Below are 25,030 nucleotides of genomic sequence, written 5' to 3'. Positions count from 1 at the left end.
TGAATTACACGTAACCGCCAGTTTCCACGATATGGGCATTTTCTTCACAATTTCGCATCTCGTTAAACGTCTCAAGCCTCGTTTACGTCATTTACATTGAAGCTGTCACAGTGTCTCGTGTGAATGCACCTTAATCGCCTGAATCTTTAATTTTACGTGATTTTACGGATAAAAAATTTAATGGATCACCGGAGCGTATGAAATTTTGAAAACAATTTCGATATTAAAATTTCAACTGTAGTAATCGCAGGATTACGCAGGCGATCTATTAAAATCACAAAAAATTTTCATTGCTGACGATCCTGATAAAATTCTGTAAATTTCGCTGATAAATCATTAATTTGGATTAACATCGTCCGGTCAACATCTGGAATCTCTGACCAGACAACAGATCAGACCAAACAGGTACCACTCGTCGCACAGCATCCAAAAGTAGTGGGGGTAAAAGGGGCGGCCCCTACGGGCACTTCGGGTTCTGGCACGTACCTGTTCGGGTCTTGTCGGTACAGCCGAACGCTTCGCATCGCTTCGGCTCAGCTTCGCGGCTCAAAGGCTCTTCGGTTCCGCGTAAACGCGCACAGCATTCGGCACGTCTGTCGGACGACTTGCCGCTGGCCTCTGCGTCTGACTAACAACCAACCTTACCTACTGATCGCCTGAATCGGAAAACAAGCGCGCCCCACGTATTTACACGAGTTTCGTCGTTGCCTCGCGTGTCACCCAAAAGACTTTATCGATTTGAATATTTGACTTTTGCCGCCCTTTTGCCTCAATCCTTTCTCGGATAATCGAGGAGGGTGCAATTTTTCATTTGGAAAAAAAAAAATAAATCGAGGCTGAATTTGTACTTTTGTGAAGTGCACTTGGCGAATTCTCGTGCTATTGTAACAGACTTTTTTTGGCGGGAAATTTGTCTTTCCATGACGCGCGACAGTGCGGATTTAAATGTGTGCGTGAAATTAACACTGTGCTTGGCTACGTGACTGTGCGGCTAAGTCTGTGCAATTGGTATTGTCGATTTGGACGGGAAAAGTGCGAAAAATTTGAAATTTCAATTTTTCTCACCTTCGTTATCTATCCTTGACTTTATCAATTTTTCGATCTAACACGTGGTCCATTTTTATTTGAAAAAAGTGCACTTGCCAGTAAAGTGCATTCGCTTAACGTCTGATTCATACTACGTGGAAGGTAGTGGAGAATGAGCGTGGTGGCTGCTTTTATCACTAAGAAGCTTATCGCACATTGACGAAGCTTATCTCGTTCTCGGAAACTGATTTTCTCCTGGTCCAGTCGTTCCAGACTGTTTTAAACTTTCCAAGGACCACTTTGCTCCTGTGCGTTACGAAACTTGGAAGATCATACGTATCATCATGATTCCCGTCGAGGGTCGATGATTGCTATCAGTACGCGCAACTAAAGGGTTAATAAGATAATATGGTTACGCCTCGTTTCGACTGGCTTAGAATTCAACTGGATAGTCCGAGACGTGACAGAATTACCTGATACGTGTATCCTGACTCGTGGCGAGTGGAATTGCTCGTGGAACATCCCCTGGGTAGGGATGTACGTGAAAAAATGTACCGTCCTAGGAATAATGATAAAGCTAAATAAAAATGCCCGATTGGAACGAAGAACCGGATGAGAAATTAAACTGTGGAAAAAAAACCTCCAATTCACGCTTCTTGCCCAATAATTAATTCGACTTTAAAAACTGTGCGTAAGATCGACAATTCGCTAAGCGAAAGGAAAAAGAAGTTTGTCGGGGGTTAACAAGGGTCGAGCATACCGAAGAAAACTGTTGGGAAGGAAATCCTGTGTTGTCCAAGAGAAGGGATCGGAGTTTCTCTTTTTGAGCAAAAAGAGAAACATGTTTCTTTAATTAAAAGTGGAGAACGACAGTTCGGACGTTTATACCGGGTGTGATAAAAATTTTTTAAAAATTTTTCTCACTGTTGCCACAAATTCAAGATGCAGTGGGAGGTCAATTTAGTGTTCAAAAAAAAATTTTTTTTTTTCTAATTGAAAATACGTGAGTGATAATCGTGAGTGATAATAAAGGGGAAACATTTTTTTTTTTGAAAATCAGTCACGTTCACTTTGATACTGTGGGTGTCACGTGATGATACGTTGTACGCGATGTGCCGTTTCGGTGTCTGTTTAAAGAGGGTCGATCGTCCCTGAGGAATTATTATCTTCATAGGTTCCAGGGTGTTCGGCTTGAGCTAGCTTAATGAGTGCTTCAATCAAGAGTCTCGTAACCTGAAGAAGCGATCAAGATCGTCTTCGTCCTCGTGACTTAACTCGTAGGGATTTACCCTGAAGGGGGATGACGAGACATAGTGGCACGTAGGGGTTGGCCCTTCTCGTTTCGGAGATGAGGCTCTCTGGGCAACGTACCACCCTTACCCTGACCCTCGTCCTCCTGGCCATTTATACGAGCGCCGTACGAGCTGGTGAGCAGGGTGAGTCATTTTTTTGTAATTTTTTTTTTCTTCAGTTTCTTTTCTTTTTTCTCGCATCCTCCCCCTCTCTGCTCTCGTTTTCGAAAGGGGGACGGGAAAAGTATCCCGAAGGGACTAACGAAAAAGTATACGGGAACGACTGGTCGGAATGATGATTCAGTTTTGTTAGATTAACGATAATGGGGATGACGCGGATATTACTTTTTTCTCCGAAATATTATATTTTTGCCGAAAAATCTATCGAGCCATCCCTATGGATTGAGATTAGTATGAATATGGATATACCTGCGATGAAATCTTGTGATGTAATCTTTGGCCTTCTTTTTTTTTATCTTGTTTTTACTCATCGTTGCTGACGTCAGCTTCGGCTCCTGATTACTCCTTGTCTTCGAGCTGTTATCTGTTGGTATCGATCATTGATAGTTTTCTTTTGGTCAGATTTTATTTGGGTGTCGTGATTTATGAAATTTCTTTTTTCGTAATAATTTTTTATTTTAATTTCTAATTTTTGGTAATATTGTTTTTTTTTATTCTTTATTTTTCGCGATTTAATTAGCAACGATTGTAACTGACTTTTGGGGGTTGGAACGAGTTTGTTATTTGCTACTTTTCAAATTAAAAATTTTAGCTAACGAGAAATACCGGATACGACTTCGGACCGGAATTTTGCGTAAACGTATTAAGGTAGCGTGCACTCAGAACGATATTAATTAATATCAAAGTACTCGTAACCATGAATGTTGTATAATTGATCAATAACTCGGGAATATGACAGCGAATGTATTAATAATATTGTGTAAATTGTTTTTTTTTTTTTTTCCCCTAAACTTCTCCTTACGACCCTTGTAAACTTTTCTCGAAAAATTTTGAAACGATATGTGGCCAATGTATGCCACGTGTAACTCACACGTGTCTAATATAGAAACAGTTGATAGTTCCGAATATAAAGTAAAAAAAATGTTATGTATTTCTGTTTCCCAGTAGTAGACACTGAGATTGGTCAGCCGCAATATATATATATATACACGTTTATGTTACACAGCTGTTAAAAATCGCACAGTGAAAGGGTTCCGTAATGATACAAGCATAACAAAAAATGTCTCTATAAACTTAAACGTGATGATAATTTGCATAAATTTTTGAAAAGGCCAAGTCGAATTGAATTAGGGTCAAAGAAAAATGAACGAACTACAGAAATTGGATGATTTCATGGGTAATATATTTTTGGAGTTTACATCTCTTAACGGAAAGTGACGTAACGCCGTCGCTGCGTCACCCGTAACAGTCTACGATTAATAAGCTGTGACGTATGGACTGTAGATTTTTGGTACAGTGAAAATGAAGTAATTTCTAGGAAATTTCTTTTTTTTTTCTTTCTTTAATAACGATATTGAAATTACCAAAAAATTCAGTATATAAAATTATATTATATAGCATAGGGTTTTTTAATTCGCCTGATTGTGAATGTACATTTTCTACTTAAAAGGGATTAAGAAATACTATAACGCTCATTGCGGGTTCTCCCCGAAAAACAAGCCGAACATAAAATGTTGGAATTTCTCTCGTGAAATTTCCAACCCTTGCCGTCGTGAAAGTCCAACCCTTAACGTGTAACTATTCGGCCCCGTGCTAAATCCTGGAGATTTTGAGCAAGAGAGACTAAGGCATAGGACAGAAAATGCATTACAATATATTGTAACGTATACATCCGAGGATATTCGTATCGCGGTAATAATAAGAGATCCCGCTAACCCGAACAACCTTAAATATCAAGTAATAACAATTCGTAGGCATCGCGACGCTCAATTCCTCCGCACCTCTCAGGCCCCCTGGCCTACCATTGACGGGTATATAAACGGCGACGTTTCGCGACTCGAGCATTCTATCACCTGAGCTAGCTAGCTTACCTTTAGTATAGTAAACGAGCAAACCGTCTCGGGCAAGCGGGCAAACCGTCCCACTTGACCATCATATCCAGAGGTACTTCTACTCTTGTATCGAGCAAACCGTCTCCTCTGCCTGATAGAATCAATCTCTGCATTTCAGTTGGGCCGTCACTTTGATACACTTGATCATTGTGCCGTTTCCGCTACACATGCCATCCTAACTTTACTTAAAGACTTGCACAACTAGCTACTTTGCGAATGAGACTTCTCACCTCGCCAAGATAGCAACGTTGTTTTAGATAGGACCACGTCTACCTGTGATCACGAGTTCCCTAGTGGAAGACTGCTCAACAGCACGACGCTTATATTATAACGAGTGAACTCTGTAATCAAATTCCGCTGGTCGGATGCTGCTTTCAGACACGATTCCGTATTTCATAGAAAAACAACCAAATTCAAGATAGAATCACACGAGAGTAGACGCACCTATTTTTTCCGTTCCCGTCACGTGTATATATATATATATATATATATATATATATATCGTGTAGGGAAACCGCGTCTTACAATCATATTTATACAATTTACTTTCCGAACACTAATCAGTTGTATATATCATTTATAATCATTCTTACTTTCCGCTTGCGTATATATCTATTCTTCGTTTACTAACATCCAGCATTCTCTAGGCTGGACCTGCACTAACACTGGTTGTATTCCGTTGTAGGATAATATATTTTTCTTTTGTAATTTGTAAAACAAAATCTCACTTTCATTTGTTCCGCCTGATATTTTTCCTAAATTCCTAACAGTCGATTCTGGCTCGAACCCGCCTTTTTGGCACAATCCGGAGAACCGTATCGTGCGAATAAGATTACAATATATATATATATATATATAGGGCGAGATAAAACAGCCCTTAATATGGAAAATTCAGGCCTTTCGAATCGGGTTGAATTTTTAGCCTCTATCTCAGTATATCGTAAGGGATGGTAGGACGGTCCTCGTGATGCCTGGGTCATCTGTAAATGTACGGAATTGTTATTCACCCCTATTCCTACTCCGCCCATTCAGCACCCTCCCCTCCTTCTCTTCAAACGGGTATCGCCGTTCCGCAATTAACGAACATTCGTCTCGTTATTTTCACGGTCAGGATGATTCACGTGAACCCCACCTCTACCCTCTGAACACGTAATCCCTGTGTAAATTCGTGTAATTTTTGTTCAACCCCTCTTCTACTTCTGTCGATTTAACGCCATCGAAACTACCCCGTGCATTTACGCTACCTGCCGACGTTCCTCTTTGGTGCTTTGGGTATCGCGAAATACGTTTGAAAGTTTTTTCTCTTCGTATATATTTTTCTTTGACCTAAACTTTTTTTTGGGGGTGGTTTTCGCAAATTGGAAACGACGTACGTTAATCGACGGAGTTTTTGGCGATAGGACAATCATACATAAAAAAAAATTTTCTTGGTAATTTGTCACAATAATATATTCCATAAGGATCACAATAGTATATTGTGCACCGAGAGCGAAAACGGGCGTTTCTGCGTCGCGTATAAAGTTGAGGTTCCCGAGGCGAAGCCGAGAGGTTCTCGACTTTATACAAGGCACAAACGCACGTTCTCTCTCGCGGTTCACATACTATTTTCTTCGACAGCGGAGCGGATGAGGGCTTTCGCGTAGTGGGTGATTTGTGGGTCGGTGCAAATAAGCAGGTTAGTTTGGTGACTTAGGAATTCAGAATGAAACATCTGTACATCGTACGGCTTACGTGAAAAAAACAATTGCCCCGGTGGCAGCTGGTCGTTGGATTCGTCGGCAAATGTCACCTCGCTCCTATTCAATTTTTCAATCTTCCACGTTCGCCTATTCGAGAATTGACTGTTTTCGCTCCTCCCGAGCGGAGCGATAACGAGCGTTTTCGCTCCGCTGTTGAAGAAAAAGATTTTCAAAACTTCACGAATTTTGGTAACTTCGAAATTTCCTCCTTTTACCTTTATCGGGAGTTTGGGGCGAGGAAGCGACTTATTGACGCCCAATCCCCCTGGGAATTTATATCCGTCAAAGTCAATTTCTTGCCGGAAGTGTCTATCTAAAGGCGAACGGAAGTGCAGTACGGGGACGAAGAAAGGGGGGTAGCGGGTTGGGTTAAAGCAGCAGGACGTAATTTGCGGAAATTCATTTCGGCGTTAAAAAAGGAAAAGGGAGATTCGAACCACGAGGGAAAGAGAGAAAATAAAAGTACGCGGTGTACGGATGGACCGAAGTTTCATTCAGCATCCCAATGAAAAGTTTTGAAAATAAAATTTGTTCAGTCCGAATGTTCCCGGTGGGATAAGAGACTTGATAAACTTTTTTTTTAGTCGCAATTCTCTGATTCCTTCTAATTCTCTCTTTCCCCCTCTTTCCCTCGGCCACCTTTAACCCGACCAAAAGTCTGTCGGCGAGTATAATTAAGGTCACGAGTCTTCGCGAGAATCTCGAAAAAAATAATTGGCCAAATTCACGCAATATTTTTCCGGGACACGATATACTCCACGTCTTCGGTATCTTATTTCCGGTATTAATTTTTTTCAAATAAAATTTCAAAATTTTCAACTCGCGCCCCTAAAGCCATCCTCGCCCACTCGTTAAATGAAATTTTTAAATTTAAACAAATCCCGGGCTAATTCAGCAACGACCGAGCCATGAAATTCAACTTGAAATTCCAACGAAAGTGTATATGGACCAAATGAAGCTGCGTCTGTTGGCTGCAAGATGCTCGGGGATTTAATCGCGATTACTCCCAGGGAGAAGTTACGCGGAATATACTATAGTCTCAGACATTGCCTCTCGGCAGGAGCAAAGTGTCTCTTGACTATACGAACGTCACTCGTGATTATCCGCTTTATCGAAATTAAGGAGCCGACAAGATTTTAGGTACGGTTTAGGTTCATTAGGTAAAATCTGTCGTAGCACATTTGAAAAATTTCAATCACCCGGTATAAAGTCGATCGCCGTGCCGAATAAAAAAAATTAAATCTATTAATCCTTACTCGCACCTCTACTGGTGTCAATCGGTGTAGCGAGTGTCACCTGTTATCGGCAGTGTGGCAATTTGAGTTCGGCACGATTACAAGCGACGCGAATGGTAATTGAATCGAGACGTTTATCGACAGCGCCAAATTCAAGTGAATCGAAACGTGACGAGTGAACTTTACCAATTTTTTTTCAAACTCACATGCAGCCGATCGAGCCAAAATTTTCTTACCACTATTTTACCTATTTGGCACTCAATCGATTTTCATCGAAATCCGCTCGGCCACGAATACCCATCGAAAATCGTCGACTGCCGGTTTCGACTTCTCGACGCTTTCGCTAATACGAACGGCAACCTTTGTTCGAGCCTAATCAGATATGCCGGCTTGATACACCAAGGGCTGAACTTTGTACTGCCTTGTGTACCTGAGTGAGGCTCCACGAGGCCATGTTGAATTCCGAAGGCGGTTCAACGTCAGCGACTCGTTTACTCCTGGCAAACTATTTGCCTTCGTGATCGACCGGGTGTCCTCGATACTAACACCGATTAATTGACGTATCGACTCTCGATGATTGCCAATCAATCATCCCTTTAGCGGTCACCCGGTATCAGCTGTCTGTACGGCTTGTCCGGGGATTGTTATATATTGTACGTATATACAGTAGAAAGAGGGCTTAGACAGTCAGACCGTAATTCATAGTGGCAATCGTGGGCCGGTGGTAATTAAAAAATATTGTGAATTTCGATAATTTATTGGAAATTTAAAAAACGAAAATGTCTCGGTTACACAGCGAGATTAAAAATAATTTGAATTCGAAAAAAAAAAAAAATTGAGAAGTAATTACCAAGGGGGTAGTTTTTATACGCGTGAAAAAGCCATGCTTACGCAAGATGGTGCTAAAGGGGATCCAGGGGGTTTAAGGGGCAGGCAAATTAAGAGAGTGCAAGCTTACATAAAGTTCAAGGGAAACCCACCCCTTTCTGGCACACTTTAATAATTACTCTGAGGGATACTTTTCGTGCTCCTACCGAAGGGAGGCAATGGAAACCCGTATTCGTATCTGAATATCTAAATACCCATGTCTTACTGCCGACGGGGTGGAGTCGGGGGGTAAGTTTTCATCCCTGCGCGAATAATACTCCCTTATGGTATAATTTTTCGAAAATGGGGTTAATGGGGGACCATCAGCACCCTGGAAGAAAAGAACGTGCTTTTGACGCATCTTCAACCGCATTGAAGTGGGTCTGATGAGGTTAATTTTTTTTTCTTTTTTTGGAATTACGCGAAATTACATACCTTGTCATCCCTTACATGGGTAATAAAATAAGTGGGAAAAAAACAAATTTTCACCAATTTTCCAACCCTCTTCTATGCTCGGTCATACGTTTTTTTTTTCTATTTTCATATGAAATTCGTAAACAGCCACTTGCGCGACTACCGTGCCGACATCTGTGGCTTTCATTCGAACTTTCGGAAACACGCTGTTACGTATAATGGCACGTCGTTATAGTACGGCGCGCTTATACCAAAGGGACCAAATTATATAAATGTGAACGGACCTTTATATGAGAGACAGGAGAAACCAACCGGGCACTTTGGTCCACGGGTGTAACGTCAATACTTTCTGTGCTAGATGACAGGTCGCAAGTGCTCGTGGGATTGTTCGACGTAATTGAGTCTCGGGATTTCGTACTGGGAGTCAGTGCTGGTTAATCCGATAGTAAAAGTGCGTTCGAGCCTCGTAGCCATCAATTGGAAAAAAAAAATGTATAGATTCATTGGTAAAGGATATTCGGTATATGAAATCGTGGTCCAGGGATGCTGCTGCGTCGCGTGTACGATACCTTGACGGAGGCGCTAGTTGATTTTTCTTTTATTTTTGTATTCGCAAAAAATTTGAAAAATTTTTCCCAAGAACGAAAAACACGGTCTAAAATCTTTTGTGATTCGTTTACATTGTTTTTTTTTCTTTTTTCGTGAAATCGCATGGCCAAAATTTTCGCGAGGTTTGGGTGTCAGTAGTGCGAATCGGATTTTTTTTTTCCTTTGTGTATGTATACGTGGCTTACGATTACGTCGACTTTGCACACGAGAACATTCGCGGTTGTATAAGCGACCTTTTGTGTTTCTCCCTATGCCAATCGGTATGGTTTTACTTGATTTTTTTTCCTTCTCCACTCTCGTTTCTTCCTCTTCCATTACGACGTTCACTTGGATGTTTGCGCAACGGCTAGATGGGAAAAAAAGATCGTTAACGGTAATGGAGAAAAACTTTTCTTCTTCTATTCCCATTGACGTCTGCGCTTGATACTTGACGTCATGACGATCGAATTGTCTGAAAGAAATTTTCTGCTTTCACAAGACTCGTTGGGGCAGGTGGTGCGGTAGACGTCTTGTAGATCGATACCATAGGAAACGATTAGGGTGTATGATACTCTGCTTGGATTTGATCCGGGGATTTTTTTTTGGGTGTCTGTGATAAATTTGAAATTTAAATTTTTCATTTTATCTCGGAAACGTTTTTTTTTTTGTTTTTCTTTGTCTTCTTATTCTCCGTGATTCTCGGATTTGCGAGGAATGAAGGATATTTTTTTCTCATTCTGCGCCGCTGGATATTTCGTATCTGTGTTTTGGGGAAATAACTACTTTTTTTCTGACCTTTTTGAAATAATGGAAACGATTGAACAAGAAGAATAACTTTTTTCAAAATATATTTACTCGAGATGCCATAGTGATTTTTTGTATTTTCATTTACTATGAAATATTTTATCAGTACATTGTTCTATGAATGCAATATTCATCTCAGATTTTCATGGATGCTGATTCAAGTTCATATTGGTCTATTCCTGAGAGATTATCTTAAGAAGCAATATAGAGAGTATACCCGTACCTACTTTGCCTGTTCCGTTGGAAATTGCTTTATCGATCACATAGATGCAAGATACAATGTATTCATAGTCTATGCTCAAAGCAAAAGAATATTTGCTAAGATGAAAGATGATGTGGAAAAATTAAGATTGACTTGAGCAAAGCTCGGCTGAAGTTCGAAGGAGAAGAAATCTTGAGTTTTCATCAATTTTCTTAGGTTTATATGACGAAATAACGCGTATATCCCAAAACACGACCCGCCGATCACATACCTGAAGATTCGGTCACGTTCTCACCTTATGACCAGTTTATACGCAACCATTGTCATTCAATACGCCCGACCCTCGCTCTGAAGCCAACTTTTTGTATTTACCTGAAAACTAAAAAAACTTCGTACACGTTATCATGGGTATAGATTCGAGATTAAAATTCAGATATTTATACCTATAGTACAGTCGCATATGGAATCGTTACAGACAATTTATATGCCAAAATATCAAAATACGTACATACGTATCCTCCTCGTAGCCCATATTCTATGGGGATCAAAATACATATCGTTACGTCGACCTGCTATGCGAATACAAGAAATTTCCATTGTTCAATAGTCAATTGAAAATTTTCCATAATGCAGCCGAAGAATCGACTCGCAATTTCTGAGCATCCCCGTCCGCGAGGCGTGACAGAAGTAACGGGACCTGGAAACCTGCGAGATTGGAAAAAAAAATCGCGAGTAACAAAAGGTCGATTGAAAAATCTGAAAAGAGCCATGAAACGTATTGCCATTACTTTGTCCCGTTACACGGATCTTCGTTTGACTTTTGCATAAGGACTTGCGTGAGAAATTGTTTTTCATTGTACCTTGTATTTTTTTCATCCCTCCAGCAACCTAACGTTGGAGTGGATATACCCGCTGCGAGATAACTTCGTAACGGGAAAGCCCAGAGGTAAAGCTAAAAATGTTCTATGAACTTGTCGAAGGTACTTCATTTCTACTCTCTTCGTTTCTGAGCTTTGTTTATTCCCTTTTTATTCGTCTCTCGTTTCCACCGCTTGATGTTTGCACTAATTTAGGTAAAGAGCCAAATACGGAAATGAGTCTGGATGAAAGAAGCAGCAGCGAGAGCCAAGTGGAAAAGTGGTTCCCGGCGAAAAATACGTTTTCGTCACTGAAAATTGTCAAGACGTAAATACCAAGACGGTGGAGATTGTGGAAAAAAAAATTTTTTTTCGTCAACGTAAAGTAAATTTCACTGCGTGATACACGTGACGTAAGAACAGAAAAAGAAAATGGACATTTGCACAGTCAAGGTATAAAAATATGTAAATGCCCAAAGGATGCGATGTATAGTGCTTTTTTATTTTACTTTGCGAATTCGCCGACGGTCCGCGTTTCGAGTCGCTTAAGGGTAGCGAAGTAACGCGCGCTGTTTCATGTTATGTTATGTCACTCGCACTCCGGGAAAAAAGGGGAAAAAAACCCATCGAGTTTCCGACGTGTGTACCAGGCTTCTGTGTCGTTGAGGGTTTCCATATCCGTTTCCTTAGAAATCGCCTTTATGCGGGTGCTCGGGAAAATTTCGTTTTGCAAATTCTTCTCTGGCAACGCTTCTTGTTCGTGCGTCCAGGTTGTGTGACGGCCTTAATGCACCTGCGTGAAATCAAAGGGACGATGCATAAAGGAGCGTGCACACCGAATGAAAAATTTTTTTCTTCATATTTTATGAAACTTTTTTAACTCATTCATTTTCAAAAAAATTATACAAATATTCATACATTCGATTTGGGTATGTAAGATACGGTTTGGCGCGAGCTAAAGGCGATTTTCAGCGATGTATCATCAGATTCTGTGGTCGTTATTTATGTCACTTGGTAACGTCGCTGTGTTGAAAGTGCGCCGTTATCAATTATGACTAGTACTATAGCTATACAAGTATTTTTAATAATTCCTATTGTCGATACCTTCTATTCATCTAATTGGATATTAACGATCGATAACGAAATCGATTGAAAATTATCCCTTTGAACAATGTCTCGTCCTTCTGTCGCTTCATTGTGCACAGACACAATGAAATACAGGAGGTTCGATTTCGCCATCCAATCTGAAATCAGTATTGGTTCCGGAATGGCGTGTTACTAAGGGATGATTCTGTTACACGGATGATTCAATTAGTGTGACCAAGTGAAGTATCCATCGAACGACAGAGAATTACGGTTACGTCAATTCCATGGATATTCGCCTCAACGATGATAATTCATATCGACAATACCCCATGTAGAAATTTGTGACAGGGTCCACTCTGGGCCAGAGTCAGTCGGTGTTACCAAGACTGGGACACCGTCGGCTACCAGAGTTGGTATTGGAATGGCTATTCATTGGAATGATAACATGGGTCCAACCGTTGGAGAATGGCGATGGGGCAGTACCGACTACGAGTACTGGCCCAATATCATTTCAGAGCGTCGGCCAAGCATTGGTTGAGCATTGCTTAGAAATGTGCTTCTATATTATTGCTGTACAGAGATTTTTTAGCACAAGGATGGATACCACTATGCACCGTGACAACTGAGTTCTAACTAAAATTCTACATTCCCGAGATGTGCTACTACCCAGTCCACACTGTTAGATGCCGGTAGTATATCAGATTCGGGATTTATTATAATTTCTGTTGTCCCGACATTGGGTCGACGCTACGTAGACAATCAATGCCAATACTGGGCCAAGTAGTGAACACAAACGGCTCAATACTGTCTCTGTATCGGATGAACGTTGTCTATCAACGAAATGGCAATCTTGGGCCTATATCAAAATGTATCATCGGCTCAACATTGCTTCAATACTGGGTCGATGCTCCATAGCCAAACAATTCCGATGTTGGGCCATCGTACTGCGCACAAGCGGCCCAATGTTGGTGTGACATTGCGCCGATGGTTAATACATAACACAATACTAATACTGTGCCGGAACTGATACTTGTAAGCGGGCCAACGCTGATAAAATGCCTTAAATCAGTATTAAGATTCACCATCGGGTCCGTACCGGCAATGTATTATACCCGCTATCGGTTAAGTATTGGGCCCAAATTGTCAGCAAAGCCTGATAGCCAATGCAATGCCTTTCGTCAAAGTCGGCACACAATCGAAATTTCTACATGGGACATTGCTTTTCTTTCCTCAACTTACCTGTACCCGATTATTATGCGTAACCTTTTTACCAAAAACCGACAAAAATAACTTTTACATCAGATCCATGGAAATTCACCTTAACCTAATGATAGTTCATATTTAATCAATATCATGCTCAATTTTTTTTATCATCGATTTCAAATTTCATAAACCTTATTTTCAAAATTTTCCTCGATTCTCTCTCGACACACGATATTATATAAAATTCATTAATTCGAATTTGTAACACTCTCTTGTTTGACGGCAATCAACCGACCAGTTATTTTCATGTATATTCGTCATGACGCGACGACGGTATTTCGCCGATTTTTATATTTACACGATATTTGCTTCCTCTAACGCCGTTCACACGATACGTATCGAACTTTGCATATCGACAAAATATCATTGTCAAACTGTCCAAGTGTAGCCCACTTCACAGCACAGACTTGCGCCCGCATTCTGACGGATGGCTCAAGGGTGTGAAGTTGGCAACATATTAAAAAAATTGAAAAAAAAAATTATGTTCCAGCAGCATCCGGAAGAGTTAGTTCCTGATACTTTTTCGAAATAGTTCCGACGGTTGAAGCTAAAAAACCTCGATTAATACTTCCGGGATGGTCCCGTAGCATCTTTATTTGAAAAAAAAAAATATTTAATATTTTCAATAGCTCTGGAGGAATTCTATAGTTGCCGATAAGTTTTAAAAATAGTTTTGCTAAATATTTCCGGAATTATTTCTGAAAATTATCGGAAACTCTAGAACTCTTCCGAATGCTACTGGAGCTTTTTTTTTTCTAATTTTTAACATTCAGATGCCAACTTCACACGGCCGGATTCTTCCGCACGCAGCTACGACCCTTCGAATCGATCCTCGTTTCCCGATGCATTTGAGCACTTTATAACGGTTCGTTTGACGTGCCGGTGCAATGATGAAATTCGATTGTAACCTGATTGATTTATGCGCCCGCCGTTTGACGCCGAGATTGATACAACCCCCTCGTCGATACTTGGTCGAATAAACACTGACGGGGTTTGGCACTGATAACCCGTTTCTGTAATCCACTGATACTTGTGGATTCGTTGGTATATACATATATAATGCGTGTAATATATATAGGGTTATTTGGGAAATTCAATTTTTGTCAACCTTTTGCGAAATCTTGATAAAGATAAAATCAAACCCGCCATGTGAGTTTTAAGGGATGAGGGTGCATGAATAGCAGATAGGATGTAGGATAGCTGATTTATATACCATATATCGTGCATATATGCTATAGTACGATGTGACGGAATAAATTGGGTTCTTGGCTTTGTACTGCCCCCAATATCCTAGATAAGGAATGAAAGCTTATACAGGTATCCCTTAGGGGCTATAGTTCTTTTCAAAGAAAATACATGCGCGTTGTCTGTATATTTATGTAAAAGATTTTTCGGGGTGTTTTGTTTAGGGGAAAAAAAAAAAGTATAACACCCAGGCGAAAGTATCGATGATAGGTGGTATATGGGAGAACGGCGAATCAAATAGCTTTTGTATATTTTATATTGTTTCTTGGATACAATGGGGTGTGAAATTTCGGATTTTTTTTTTCTTTTTTTTTTTATTATCACCGCGGGCTACTCCGATACTGTATATCGAAATTTTCATCCCTAACGTACGTTACACTCTCGTTAATGGAATTTGCCAGTTTTGTCATTCGGCATACCGGAAATCCCAAAACGTATTGGGATACGTCATATCCGGTCCGCGTATGCAGGAACGGAAACGAGCCATTACCAATCCCTTAGTAATGAGCTATTTCCCCGTGGTAATAGTTCATTCGTTATACCCGAGTGACAGGCTGTAATCTAGTTTATCGATGTCAATCGATCGCCCGGAGTTATAAGGGATGATAACAGGGGTAGTTCCTTGAATCGTTTGTTCCCGGGGGTTGACGATTGTCTTTTCGTTATGCCGCGTGTATGTCTTATCGATATATTAAAAAAAAAATTTGTAATTTACCAGAATTTTTTTTTTGTTTTTTTTTTTTCCAAAATAACCCTTATCTCTACCTGTTGGTGTCGTTTTTAATGTTTTTGCTTTAAAATTCCCAGTCAGCTGTGATTCAACGTATATGGTACGTCCGTTAAGGGGATACGACTTATAAAGTCCGTTTTTATTAACCGACGCCGAGCGTCGTTTTCTACGAGATTGGCGTCATCGTCACTGGGTGGGTAGTTCGAGGAATTTAAATAAACTTCAAAACTCTGCGCACACTCGAGACTGATTTAATCTAATGACAAACTCGAGGAATTTAATTCATTTTTTTCCATTTATTTCGGCCACGTGATTTATATACGGTGTTTATATATGTATGTACTTTTTTTATATTTTACTGTATATATACGTATAACTGTTACCAATGCGAACTGTCGATTTGGTACACCATTTATTTAACGTGCCGCTTCTTCCCTGTCAATAGGGCGTGGAATAGGCGATTTACGGAATCAGCAGAAAAAACAGGGAATCGGTTAGTTTAGGCGAAGAAAAAAACTTCAGGTCAATATACCATTGTAGGTTTAGGTACACGGGAGGGGGATGCGAACAGACACTATAGAAGAAGTCGCTATAGAAGAACGTGAATGGCAGGTAAAAATAGTGGGGGGGCGGGGGCGGTTTCAAGCTAGGGGGGGACGATGAGCCAGTCAGTGCGTACGTGATGTCCGAAGAAAAAGGAACAGCAGGAATAGCAAGAGGAACGCTTGGATTTTTTTCATACGTGAGTAGTAAGATATTAGGGGTTCCTGTGTTAATTACGTACTGACGATTAAAATTACGACATTTTGAGTTTTAGCTGGATTACGCAGTCCCTCGGTGCTGTATGGGGTAGGTGAACCGATTAGCCTTGAAATTAATGATAAAAATGGACGGGAAGTTGGGCGCGTTGGTAACAATACAAGTGGTAGCGGTACGTTCGCACGGTGAAACCTTCTTTCTTGCTTTAGGATTTATGAGAGAAAATTTTGGGTTGATGAAAATTTATGGCTACGGCGAAGCGAAGCTAGCAACCCACTTTTGATCGGCCACGTGTGCTGACCCTTGATGTACGAAAAGTCAAGGAATTGGTGTATTTTTTAATTATCGAAATTTTGATTTTTTATTTTTCGTCGTGTCTTAATTTTTTTTTATTAGCACGTTTTAAGTTTTGAATTTTTGTCATACGTATCGCAAGGGTCGAAATGTCTTTTGGCAATTTTGTGTCTGGATGCAAACGACGGAATAAATATTCTTCGCTGCTGGGGAGATCTGCCTAATTTTTTCGGGCACGTTCATAAATATTTAGGTATACCGTGTTCGAGGGTGGTACTGTAGTTAAGGGTGGGAATAAATTAACCTAAATTCGTTCTGCTTCGTTTCGACTCTTCATCCTTTTACCAGGGCTACGTTTAATCGTAGGACTTTGAGTGCGGTCATTGAGAAACAATTTTTTTTTGCCCTTCACGTTTTCATCGATTGTCCACGGCCATAAAGGTTTCCCATCCGGAACATATTCGCGCCATGGAAATGCGACCCAGTTTCTATGGCGTATCCAAAAATCATTTTCTAAAATTACCATTCGCCGATACATCCTCTTATGAAATCATCGTTGCCCTGTATACGAATCCTTTCGCCGTTGATTTAGTCAGGAAACAGAATTCAGTAGGAAATTGCAAACTTGAAAGAAGCAAAATATTGCAAAACAGTGACACGGTAACTTTTTTATATTTTTTAATCCACCCCCTAATAATCCCATTAATCACCGCGTGACATTCTCACGCGGAATGTCACTCCCTGTTTTTGACATGATAAAAAAAGTATCATCCCTTAAAAAAATGAAAAAATTTTTCCAACCTAGAAAATAGATTCCCAGCATTTTACGCCATATATGAATTGAACATGATTTTTCTTTTTTTTTTTTTTTTTTCAGAGAAAGAAATTTGGTATGAATCTGCCGCGAGGGCAATCGAAGCACGTGTCCGTGCTGCTGCCACGTCCAGTGGCACCAGCACATCCCCAACCGCTGTCGCAAGGGGTGTCGTCTTCTTCGTAGGCGACGGCATGGGTATGAGTACCCTGACAGCCGCCAGGATATTATCAGGTCAACGTCATGGAAACACTGGGGAGGAAGCGCAACTCGCCTGGGACAGTTTTCCAGCAGTGGCGCTCGCACGGGTGAGTTGAAAAGTTATAACTTTTGAAATTAGCCTTTATACCATGATTTTCTGGTTGGTGAATATTTTTTGTGGGGAAAAAAAGTTTTTTTTTTTTTTCATTCGCACTTCACTTTTATTCCATACGTACGAGTTATTACGAACGTATTTCACTGACTAGTTCAGATAACTAAGGCTGCTAATGAAAAAATACTCTAATTACGTAAACTCGGAACGTTCGGATGACGTCAGCCAATGGGTGACGTTTATCTGGATGATAAATAATTATTCACTGTTTAAATGGCTCCGGGTTAAAGCGCCATTGATAATTTAGCAATTCGCAGTCATCCAAAATATGTCTCTGTGCTGTATGCGACAAAATCATTATTTTCAACGTTGACTCGTGATTGGACGCTGATAGCGAAATTTAAATTACGTCGTATAAAATCGTGTTAGGTGGAGACAGATAGGTGAATGGGTCGTGGGTTCAAAATTTAATTGAGAGATAATTTTTTTTTTATATCGTGATTTTTAGTTTACCATTATTATCGTACAATGTACTCGTACGTATTGTTGGGGGATAATGATGATGGGGGCTGACAATGTTCGTGAAAATGAATGGTTAAATGATCATTGTACTATTATCACGTGGTATAATGATTATAAGGGGTTTATTATGCCTTGAGCACCTATCGATTTCAAATTTAAAAATCTTATAATTCTACCGTGAGAATTCCAAGCCGCCGAATTGACTTTCCCCCGTTAAGCTGAACGCAGATTATAAACCTGGAAAATTAATTCCAGACGGGGATAAATCCTTTAATTTCACTTAGCATGTATCGCTGGAACGCGATATACTGGATTTACCTCGTTATTATAAAACTTCACTTTCGCGTCTCACTCGTGCGTAATCTATATGGGAAAAACGGCAAATATTGAAATCCAAAAGTGAAACGATAATCCCACTTATGGATATGTCGATTAACGTCAAAAAAAGCTTATCCGCTTAAACCTTCGAGGTAGGATTTATTATATGGGCTTTGGAATGGTGGGAAAAAAAAGAAATATCCAACAACCGATAGGGAGAAATTATTTTTTATTTTTTAAATCCAGCCACACTGTATACGCAGTAACAGGCTGATAGGGAGACATTTATTTTTCACCCGTTATACGTAGTAACGATTTGTTCTTAAGTACAGTCGATTACGAAATTTCACGAGACTTATGTTTTTTTTCACTGTCTCACGGTCTTTCCGAAAAATTGAAACGTAACGCAGGTTAATTTTGACTTTCATTTTATTACTTAAATTGCATACGCAATTATTTGATTTTTATTCTTATTATTATTCGTACAGTCCACTCGGTAAATATTGAATACAAGACCTAAGGAGGTATCTTATACATTTTTTGTTTTAATTAATCTTCACGAAATAATGCGTTAATCAACGTCTTAGATGAAAAGGACAGATACCAGTGTTCGTCGTACAAACGATTTGACGAAACGAGCCGGAAAATTAGCAAAGGAACCAGACTTCGTTTTTGGACTTTAATTAATCCGGAGCTTTCACGGTCGTACCACACGATTGAGAAAAGTTTTGTAAAGACTCGAAAACGACGTTGAGTAACGAAGTTTGTCGAAGGTGGGAGGAAATTCATAGGGGATGGAAAAAAAAGGTAGAAAAAAAAGAAAGCAGAAGAAAAGGAAAGAACGAAAATGGGTGAATTTTTCATCCTATCCCTTTTATCTATAGGTTCCTAATGCCCCGAAGGTTTATGTATAGCCTGTACGAAAAAAAAAGATAAGTGAAGAGATGGTTCCTTCGTAAATCGGAGTGTAGGTCAAGTTTCAAAATGGCGTCCAGTAACGATCCGTCTGCGTCAAGTAAGACGAACCACCGGTCATCGTCGGGTATCACTTTTTACCCGGAATCCGTTCCGTAGGTAAAACAGCCCCTGAGGCTCTCAGAGAATTCAAATCTCCCGCGGCAGGAAGGTTCGCAAGATTTGAGGGGTTAAACCCTCGTAAATTCATGGAGGTGGATAAATTCTAGCCCAAAAGCACGGCCTTATTCGATGTCGTACCAATTCGCATACATTAGACGGACAGTAGGTAAAGTAGAGAAAGGAACAATAAAGGCGAATCCACATTGGAGCTTAAAAATTTGCCCTCGGACGACAGTCGTAAAATTGAACGAATCGGTTCAACGACCTTTTTTTAAATTATTCATGAATTCATCTGAAAATAAAAATTTTTTTTTCCTTCCCTTTGCGATTTAAATTGTCCCGCGCGTTGAAAACATTAAGGCGATTACGAAGGGACGATAGTTCTACGTCCATATACGATCCGTCGTAGCACTTTGTACTTTACATGGATTTTTCCATTAAAAATTCCATATCTGTATATGTATATATACACGTATGAGATAATCATAAAGTTCCTATCGCAATGTACGCGAATTCTTTTTCACGTATGCCATTTACATGCATTACACGTATAGGGTGAACATTCTCGGACTTGATTCGTTATGCGTTCCAACGTGTTATATATGTATATAATGTAAACGCGTAGATACATACTGTATCATATGTGGATATTCATTCGAATATTTTTTTTTTCAAAATTCCAACAAATGAAAGTCTGAAATCAATGCTAAATGTGTGGGGAATTTTTTTTCTCGAGTCTCTCTCTGCAAAGGGTATTACGTGGTTCATCAAACTGTCTACGTGGGAGTTCCTGAGCGGAAATTGAAATTCTGACCAAATAATCTTAATTTCCGTTACTCGTGACTCGTGCTATTATTTTGGTCATTGCGAAATCACATAGGGACCCCTGGTATCACGCCCAACCGTCTCGCTTCTCTGACGAGGGATTCTCTTTCGGTTACCTATCTCGGACTTAAAGGGGAGTCCTCAACGATTTTATAACTTCACGCTATAGTCGCTCTCACGAAATACTCGATTCACCCTAATGGTATAGATTCGCGATAACAAAATGTCAAATTACGTTGTTAGTAATACGATATTAAAGAGTACCCACGTCTAAAGTGTGGGTGGGGCTTCAAAAATTTTAATAAATCTTTTCGATACCAGTCTTATTTCACTTAACGAATGTTAAATCCAAACTAGAATTTATCAGGTTAATGTGTCCTGTGGGAGGCTGTGACTGATTACGCGGTAAGATAGAAGGTTCAGGAATGGTCCCTGAGGGATGCGTCGAACACAGCCGAGTTCACTCCGACGCCAATTTCTGCCTTTGACTCCGTTTCCATGTGGACTGTACACAATTGTAGCCATTGACATTATTGCGTAACGTAACACGATTGACCATTGAATCCTAAAGGAAAAATGGACCAAAGACTACCGGAAGTGTATTCCGTGACCAAAAAAAATTTTTTAACGCCAGTGTGAAAGTTGTCAAAATTTGTATTAAAAAAAGATTGAATGTCTCGAGATGAATTTTGTTAAAAAAAAAAAAAAAAAAATTTATATCCAAATCTCGAGGATGGAACAATTTGAATTTTATAGGGTAAGTATAATCGTATCGGCAGCCATTCACAGTATTGAATCATTGATTTATACTGGGTGGTATATACCTATGTATAATAGTAGCGCTATAGGGACCCTAGAAGTAGTACAGGGTACGACAAAAGTTTCTGGGAAAGTCTCTACATAAGAATACAAAGCGTCGGAGTATACTTTGAGAGATAGAAAAAGACGCGAGATAAGTGAAGGATCGGAGGAGGAGAAACTGGGCGTTAAAGACGAAAGAAAAAAAAAAAAATTGAGAAAGCTTCGGTCGATTCCACGAAATCGAAGATGCATTTATTCTTAAATTTACTTCAGAATTCCTTCCTCTGTCTGTGTGCAGCTATATCGATACACGGAGACGCGACAATTCGTTTTTCTATACTTTCGGCAACGTCCCTATGGCGACATATAGACTTTCCTCGGAATATTGCTGCGCGCCACTTGACCGACTCAAGACGTCCACTTGAAACTTTTATTATAATACTTTTTCTTTTTTTTTTGCACTTTGGCAGCCCATCTTGATTCCACAAAGCAAAGCTCTCTCCAGTCACCTTTGAAAACCAATGAGACTCCTGTATCCGCTGTGAATATAAGCATATGTGACACATGTGTCGAAAGTGACTTTTACGACGTCTCCCAGCCAATCCCTCCTTTCACCCCTTTCGTCGATAGATCCAAATCGCATATATCGACAGACGACTTTTATTGGACAGTTTACGAACCGAATCTATTGATTCCAATTTCGAGCAGTGACGTTTAAAACGTCAGATGTACCACGTGCACAATAATAAAATGATAGTAGCGATAACACTTGCTGGGGGTTAATATATATATTTTTTTCACTCAAAATTCATACACTTTTTATTACTTAATACAGCGCTTTTTTTTAATCGTTGGACTGTGCTGTTGAATAATTTTGAAAATTATCTTGAATTGATTTTTATTATATTCACTGTATACGCGATAACGAAACTGTCGCTTAGAAAAGACTCGAGTCGTTTATTAAAAGTGAAATTAATCTAGGGGACTGCTTCTATAAATAAAAATATATTAATATACAAATCAACGACTCCCGAGTGAATAGCATTGGAGGAAGATCTGGCATTGGTCCAGAATAAAATATTTCAGGGTAGTAAAGTCATCGCGATGCTCGTCATAGGCCAATTGGGAAATCGATGGAAATATGACTCGAGGTAATAAGCGACGTTGTGGAGTAGCCTTTAAGGTTTAATTTAAAAAGTTCTTCCAGCTATGGGATATCGAGGCTACGCATTGGATTATATTTAAATGGATGCCATTTGAAATCCTATTATCCCAGTGACTACGTTATTGGGTATGGTAGATTTAATAAAATTACTTACGTTTCGGTCCCATCGATTAAATATCAGATTTGCCCCTGAAATTGCTGTCGACTTATTTTTGACAGACACTGTACAACGCCTACGACACTTTTCATGTTTAAATCATGAGGCTTTTTATTATACAGCGAAGCTTTTCGCGAATCTGTTCGCACTCGAATCCAAGATTGGCTGCGACTCTCGATCTTCCATTGCTGATAGAGAATCCGAAGTGGTTGCTTGATCCTTGAGAATAGTAATACATTGGCGTAGGAAGGATATAAGTCTGTCATCTATGGGTATAGCCCTTGCTCCTGAACTTGCTTGGTCCGCCCATTTTGGGGTCTCTGGTTTATTTTTTTTTTTTTCAAAATCGTTATCCGAAATTACTTTTTTTTTTAATATAGAACCTGATTTCAAGCACCGATACAAATGAAAGATAAGAAATTTTTGGGATACATAGTCTTTTATTATTTTTCTCATCATCCTGACCAAACTTTCTGACTTTCAAACTTCCTGATCAACAAAGATTGGCTGCGACTCTCGATCTTCCATTGCTGATAGAGAATCCGAAGTGGTTGCTTGATCCTTGAGAATAGTAATACATTGGCGTAGGAAGGATATAAGTCTGTCATCTATGGGTATAGCCCTTGCTCCTGAACTTGCTTGGTCCGCCCATTTTGGGGTCTCTGGTTTATTTTTTTTTTCAACATCGTTATCCGAAATTACTTTTTTTTTTTTAATATTGAACCTGATTTCAAGCACCGATATAAATGAAAGATAAGAAATTTTTTGGATGCATATTCTTTTTTTAATTTTCTCATCATCCTGACCAAACATCATTGCTGATACTAAAACGAGCAATAACGCAAAAATAACCTTCCTGCTTTTGCCAAAGTACCTTATTCTCCGTGACGTAACAATCTCCATGGAAAATAAGAGTGACCTCGTTAAAATAAGTAAATCGATCCTGGTTCAGAGTGCAGTTAGTACTTTTGTAGGATAAAGAAATAATTTAAAAAAAAAAAAATCATTTTATTTTATCAACTCCGGTTTTGAACCACGAAGTCTCACACAATATACAGTGTACTTGTTAGGCATTCGTTTACAAGGATTTGAAATTTTATCGACGAAAGCTCTCGTCTCTTGAAGCGTATTGTGTGGAGCATTACCGAGCTTGCAAGTAGGACGACAAGCATTGTCAAGAAAATCCTACCGAAGGTTAGCCCACGTGCGACTCTACGGAGTGAAAGAAATTTTTGTTTGATTCGAAAGATTTATAAGATCGTTGCGAGAGCCGAGACTCGAGCCGAGTTTACGGAAGTAACGTCGGAAACGGGAGATGATTGATTTCCTTCTAATACAGCGAAAGCAGCTTTTCGAGCTTTTACGCTTAATAAATGTGTCTATATGTATATAAAATCTGTTGTTGTTCGTCAGTGGGGACGAGGCGCAAGGCTTTACCATACGTCTGACGGCATACAATTTGCCTTAAAAAATTTCACTGGACTCTCATGATTACTCGGTGAGACACGACGAGATGAATTTACATAAATAATTTATACGGCCAACGCCGATTGTCTGTATAAGATTCAATATTTATTTTCACCTCATAATTTAATCGTATTTACGTGTTTTTGCAATAATAAATATCAAAGCATTTTTTTGTTCACCCATTTAAATATACTTTCAACTATGCACAGTGAGCAAACGCTCGTGCACCAGCACCAAAAAGGTAAAAGCTCGTAAGAGGGATAAAAACCTTCTAGAAGCAAAGAGATAAAGAAAAAAAAAAAACAATGTAGTTATAATAAAAAAATCCCCAACGGTAAGAGGAAGAATGGACGAAAAATAAAACCAAAGACGAAGGACGGGCGTCGCGACGCCCATGAGAATACTCGGCGACGTCCGCGTTAATATTTTTCCCATGACCGCCCTCCTCCCTCCCGGCCAACCACAACCGTATCGTCGCGACGCCTTTAAAGAACGCGGTCCCGACGGTTTCAACGTTAACGAGACTATAGCGAACAAGGAATAAATTATTTTTTCTTTTTCTTTTTCCTCCGCCTACTCTGTAAGCTCTACCCAACCATCCGGAATTACAAAGTCCTATTAACGTCACTTCCGTTTCCTTCCCCAAGCTTTATTTCGAATTCCTCATAAAGTCTCCATCCGTCAAATATTCAGTCCTGTAAACGGACGTACCAATGATCCAACCTAACCCTTTGATTTTATTAAAATACTTGGAAGAATTTTCATCACCCCCTCCGACCCCCCAAAAATTACATTCTCATCTCGAAATCTCATCTCAGGTTGTCTCAGCATCATCGCACCTCGGTCAGACAATTTGAACAGCTTTAAGTCTTAGGACGATCTATACCTGTATATAACAAGCGATCCCTATAAGCGATCAGCCGAATGATCAAGGCGGCACAGATCAAAGCACCTCAGATTAAATTAGACTCGGTATGTCAAATCCCGATTACACAGTAGCACGTGTGACTGCGCGGATAAGTATTTAATATGCCATTACGTAACGACGACTTGGCAGAATGACGTTTACGTCAGATTCCCATTTTGGGGGGTATCCAT

The 25,030-nt window shown here is 39.7% G+C and overlaps 1 protein-coding gene across 15 annotated transcripts in view; it reads left to right on the top strand.

Annotated features, from left to right (window-relative positions):
- Positions 1 to 25,030, top strand: part of LOC107272786 (alkaline phosphatase) — a 79,969-nt gene that overhangs the window by 17,755 nt on the left and 37,184 nt on the right. For 12 of the 15 annotated variants that reach the window (XR_001539053.1, XM_025090078.1, XM_025090080.1 and 9 more), the window contains one exon: positions 17,351 to 17,595. Coding sequence is in view for 14 of the 15 variants with exons in the window: in XM_025090078.1 (XP_024945846.1) it covers positions 17,351 to 17,595 (245 nt within the window). In the remaining variant the exon portion in view is untranslated. Of the gene's footprint in view, positions 1 to 558; positions 2,463 to 17,350; positions 17,596 to 25,030 lie in introns of those variants that run through there. The other 3 variants (XM_015750279.2, XM_025090075.1, XM_025090079.1) reach the window with 3 other exon arrangements.

This window comes from Cephus cinctus, unplaced genomic scaffold (assembly GCF_000341935.2).
Source record: "Cephus cinctus unplaced genomic scaffold, Ccin1 Ccin1_scaffold1265, whole genome shotgun sequence".
In the NCBI taxonomy this organism is placed as follows: domain Eukaryota; kingdom Metazoa; phylum Arthropoda; class Insecta; order Hymenoptera; family Cephidae; genus Cephus; species Cephus cinctus.
The sequence above is the reverse complement of the archived record's forward strand: the minus strand, read 5'-3'. Positions and strand labels throughout refer to the sequence as shown.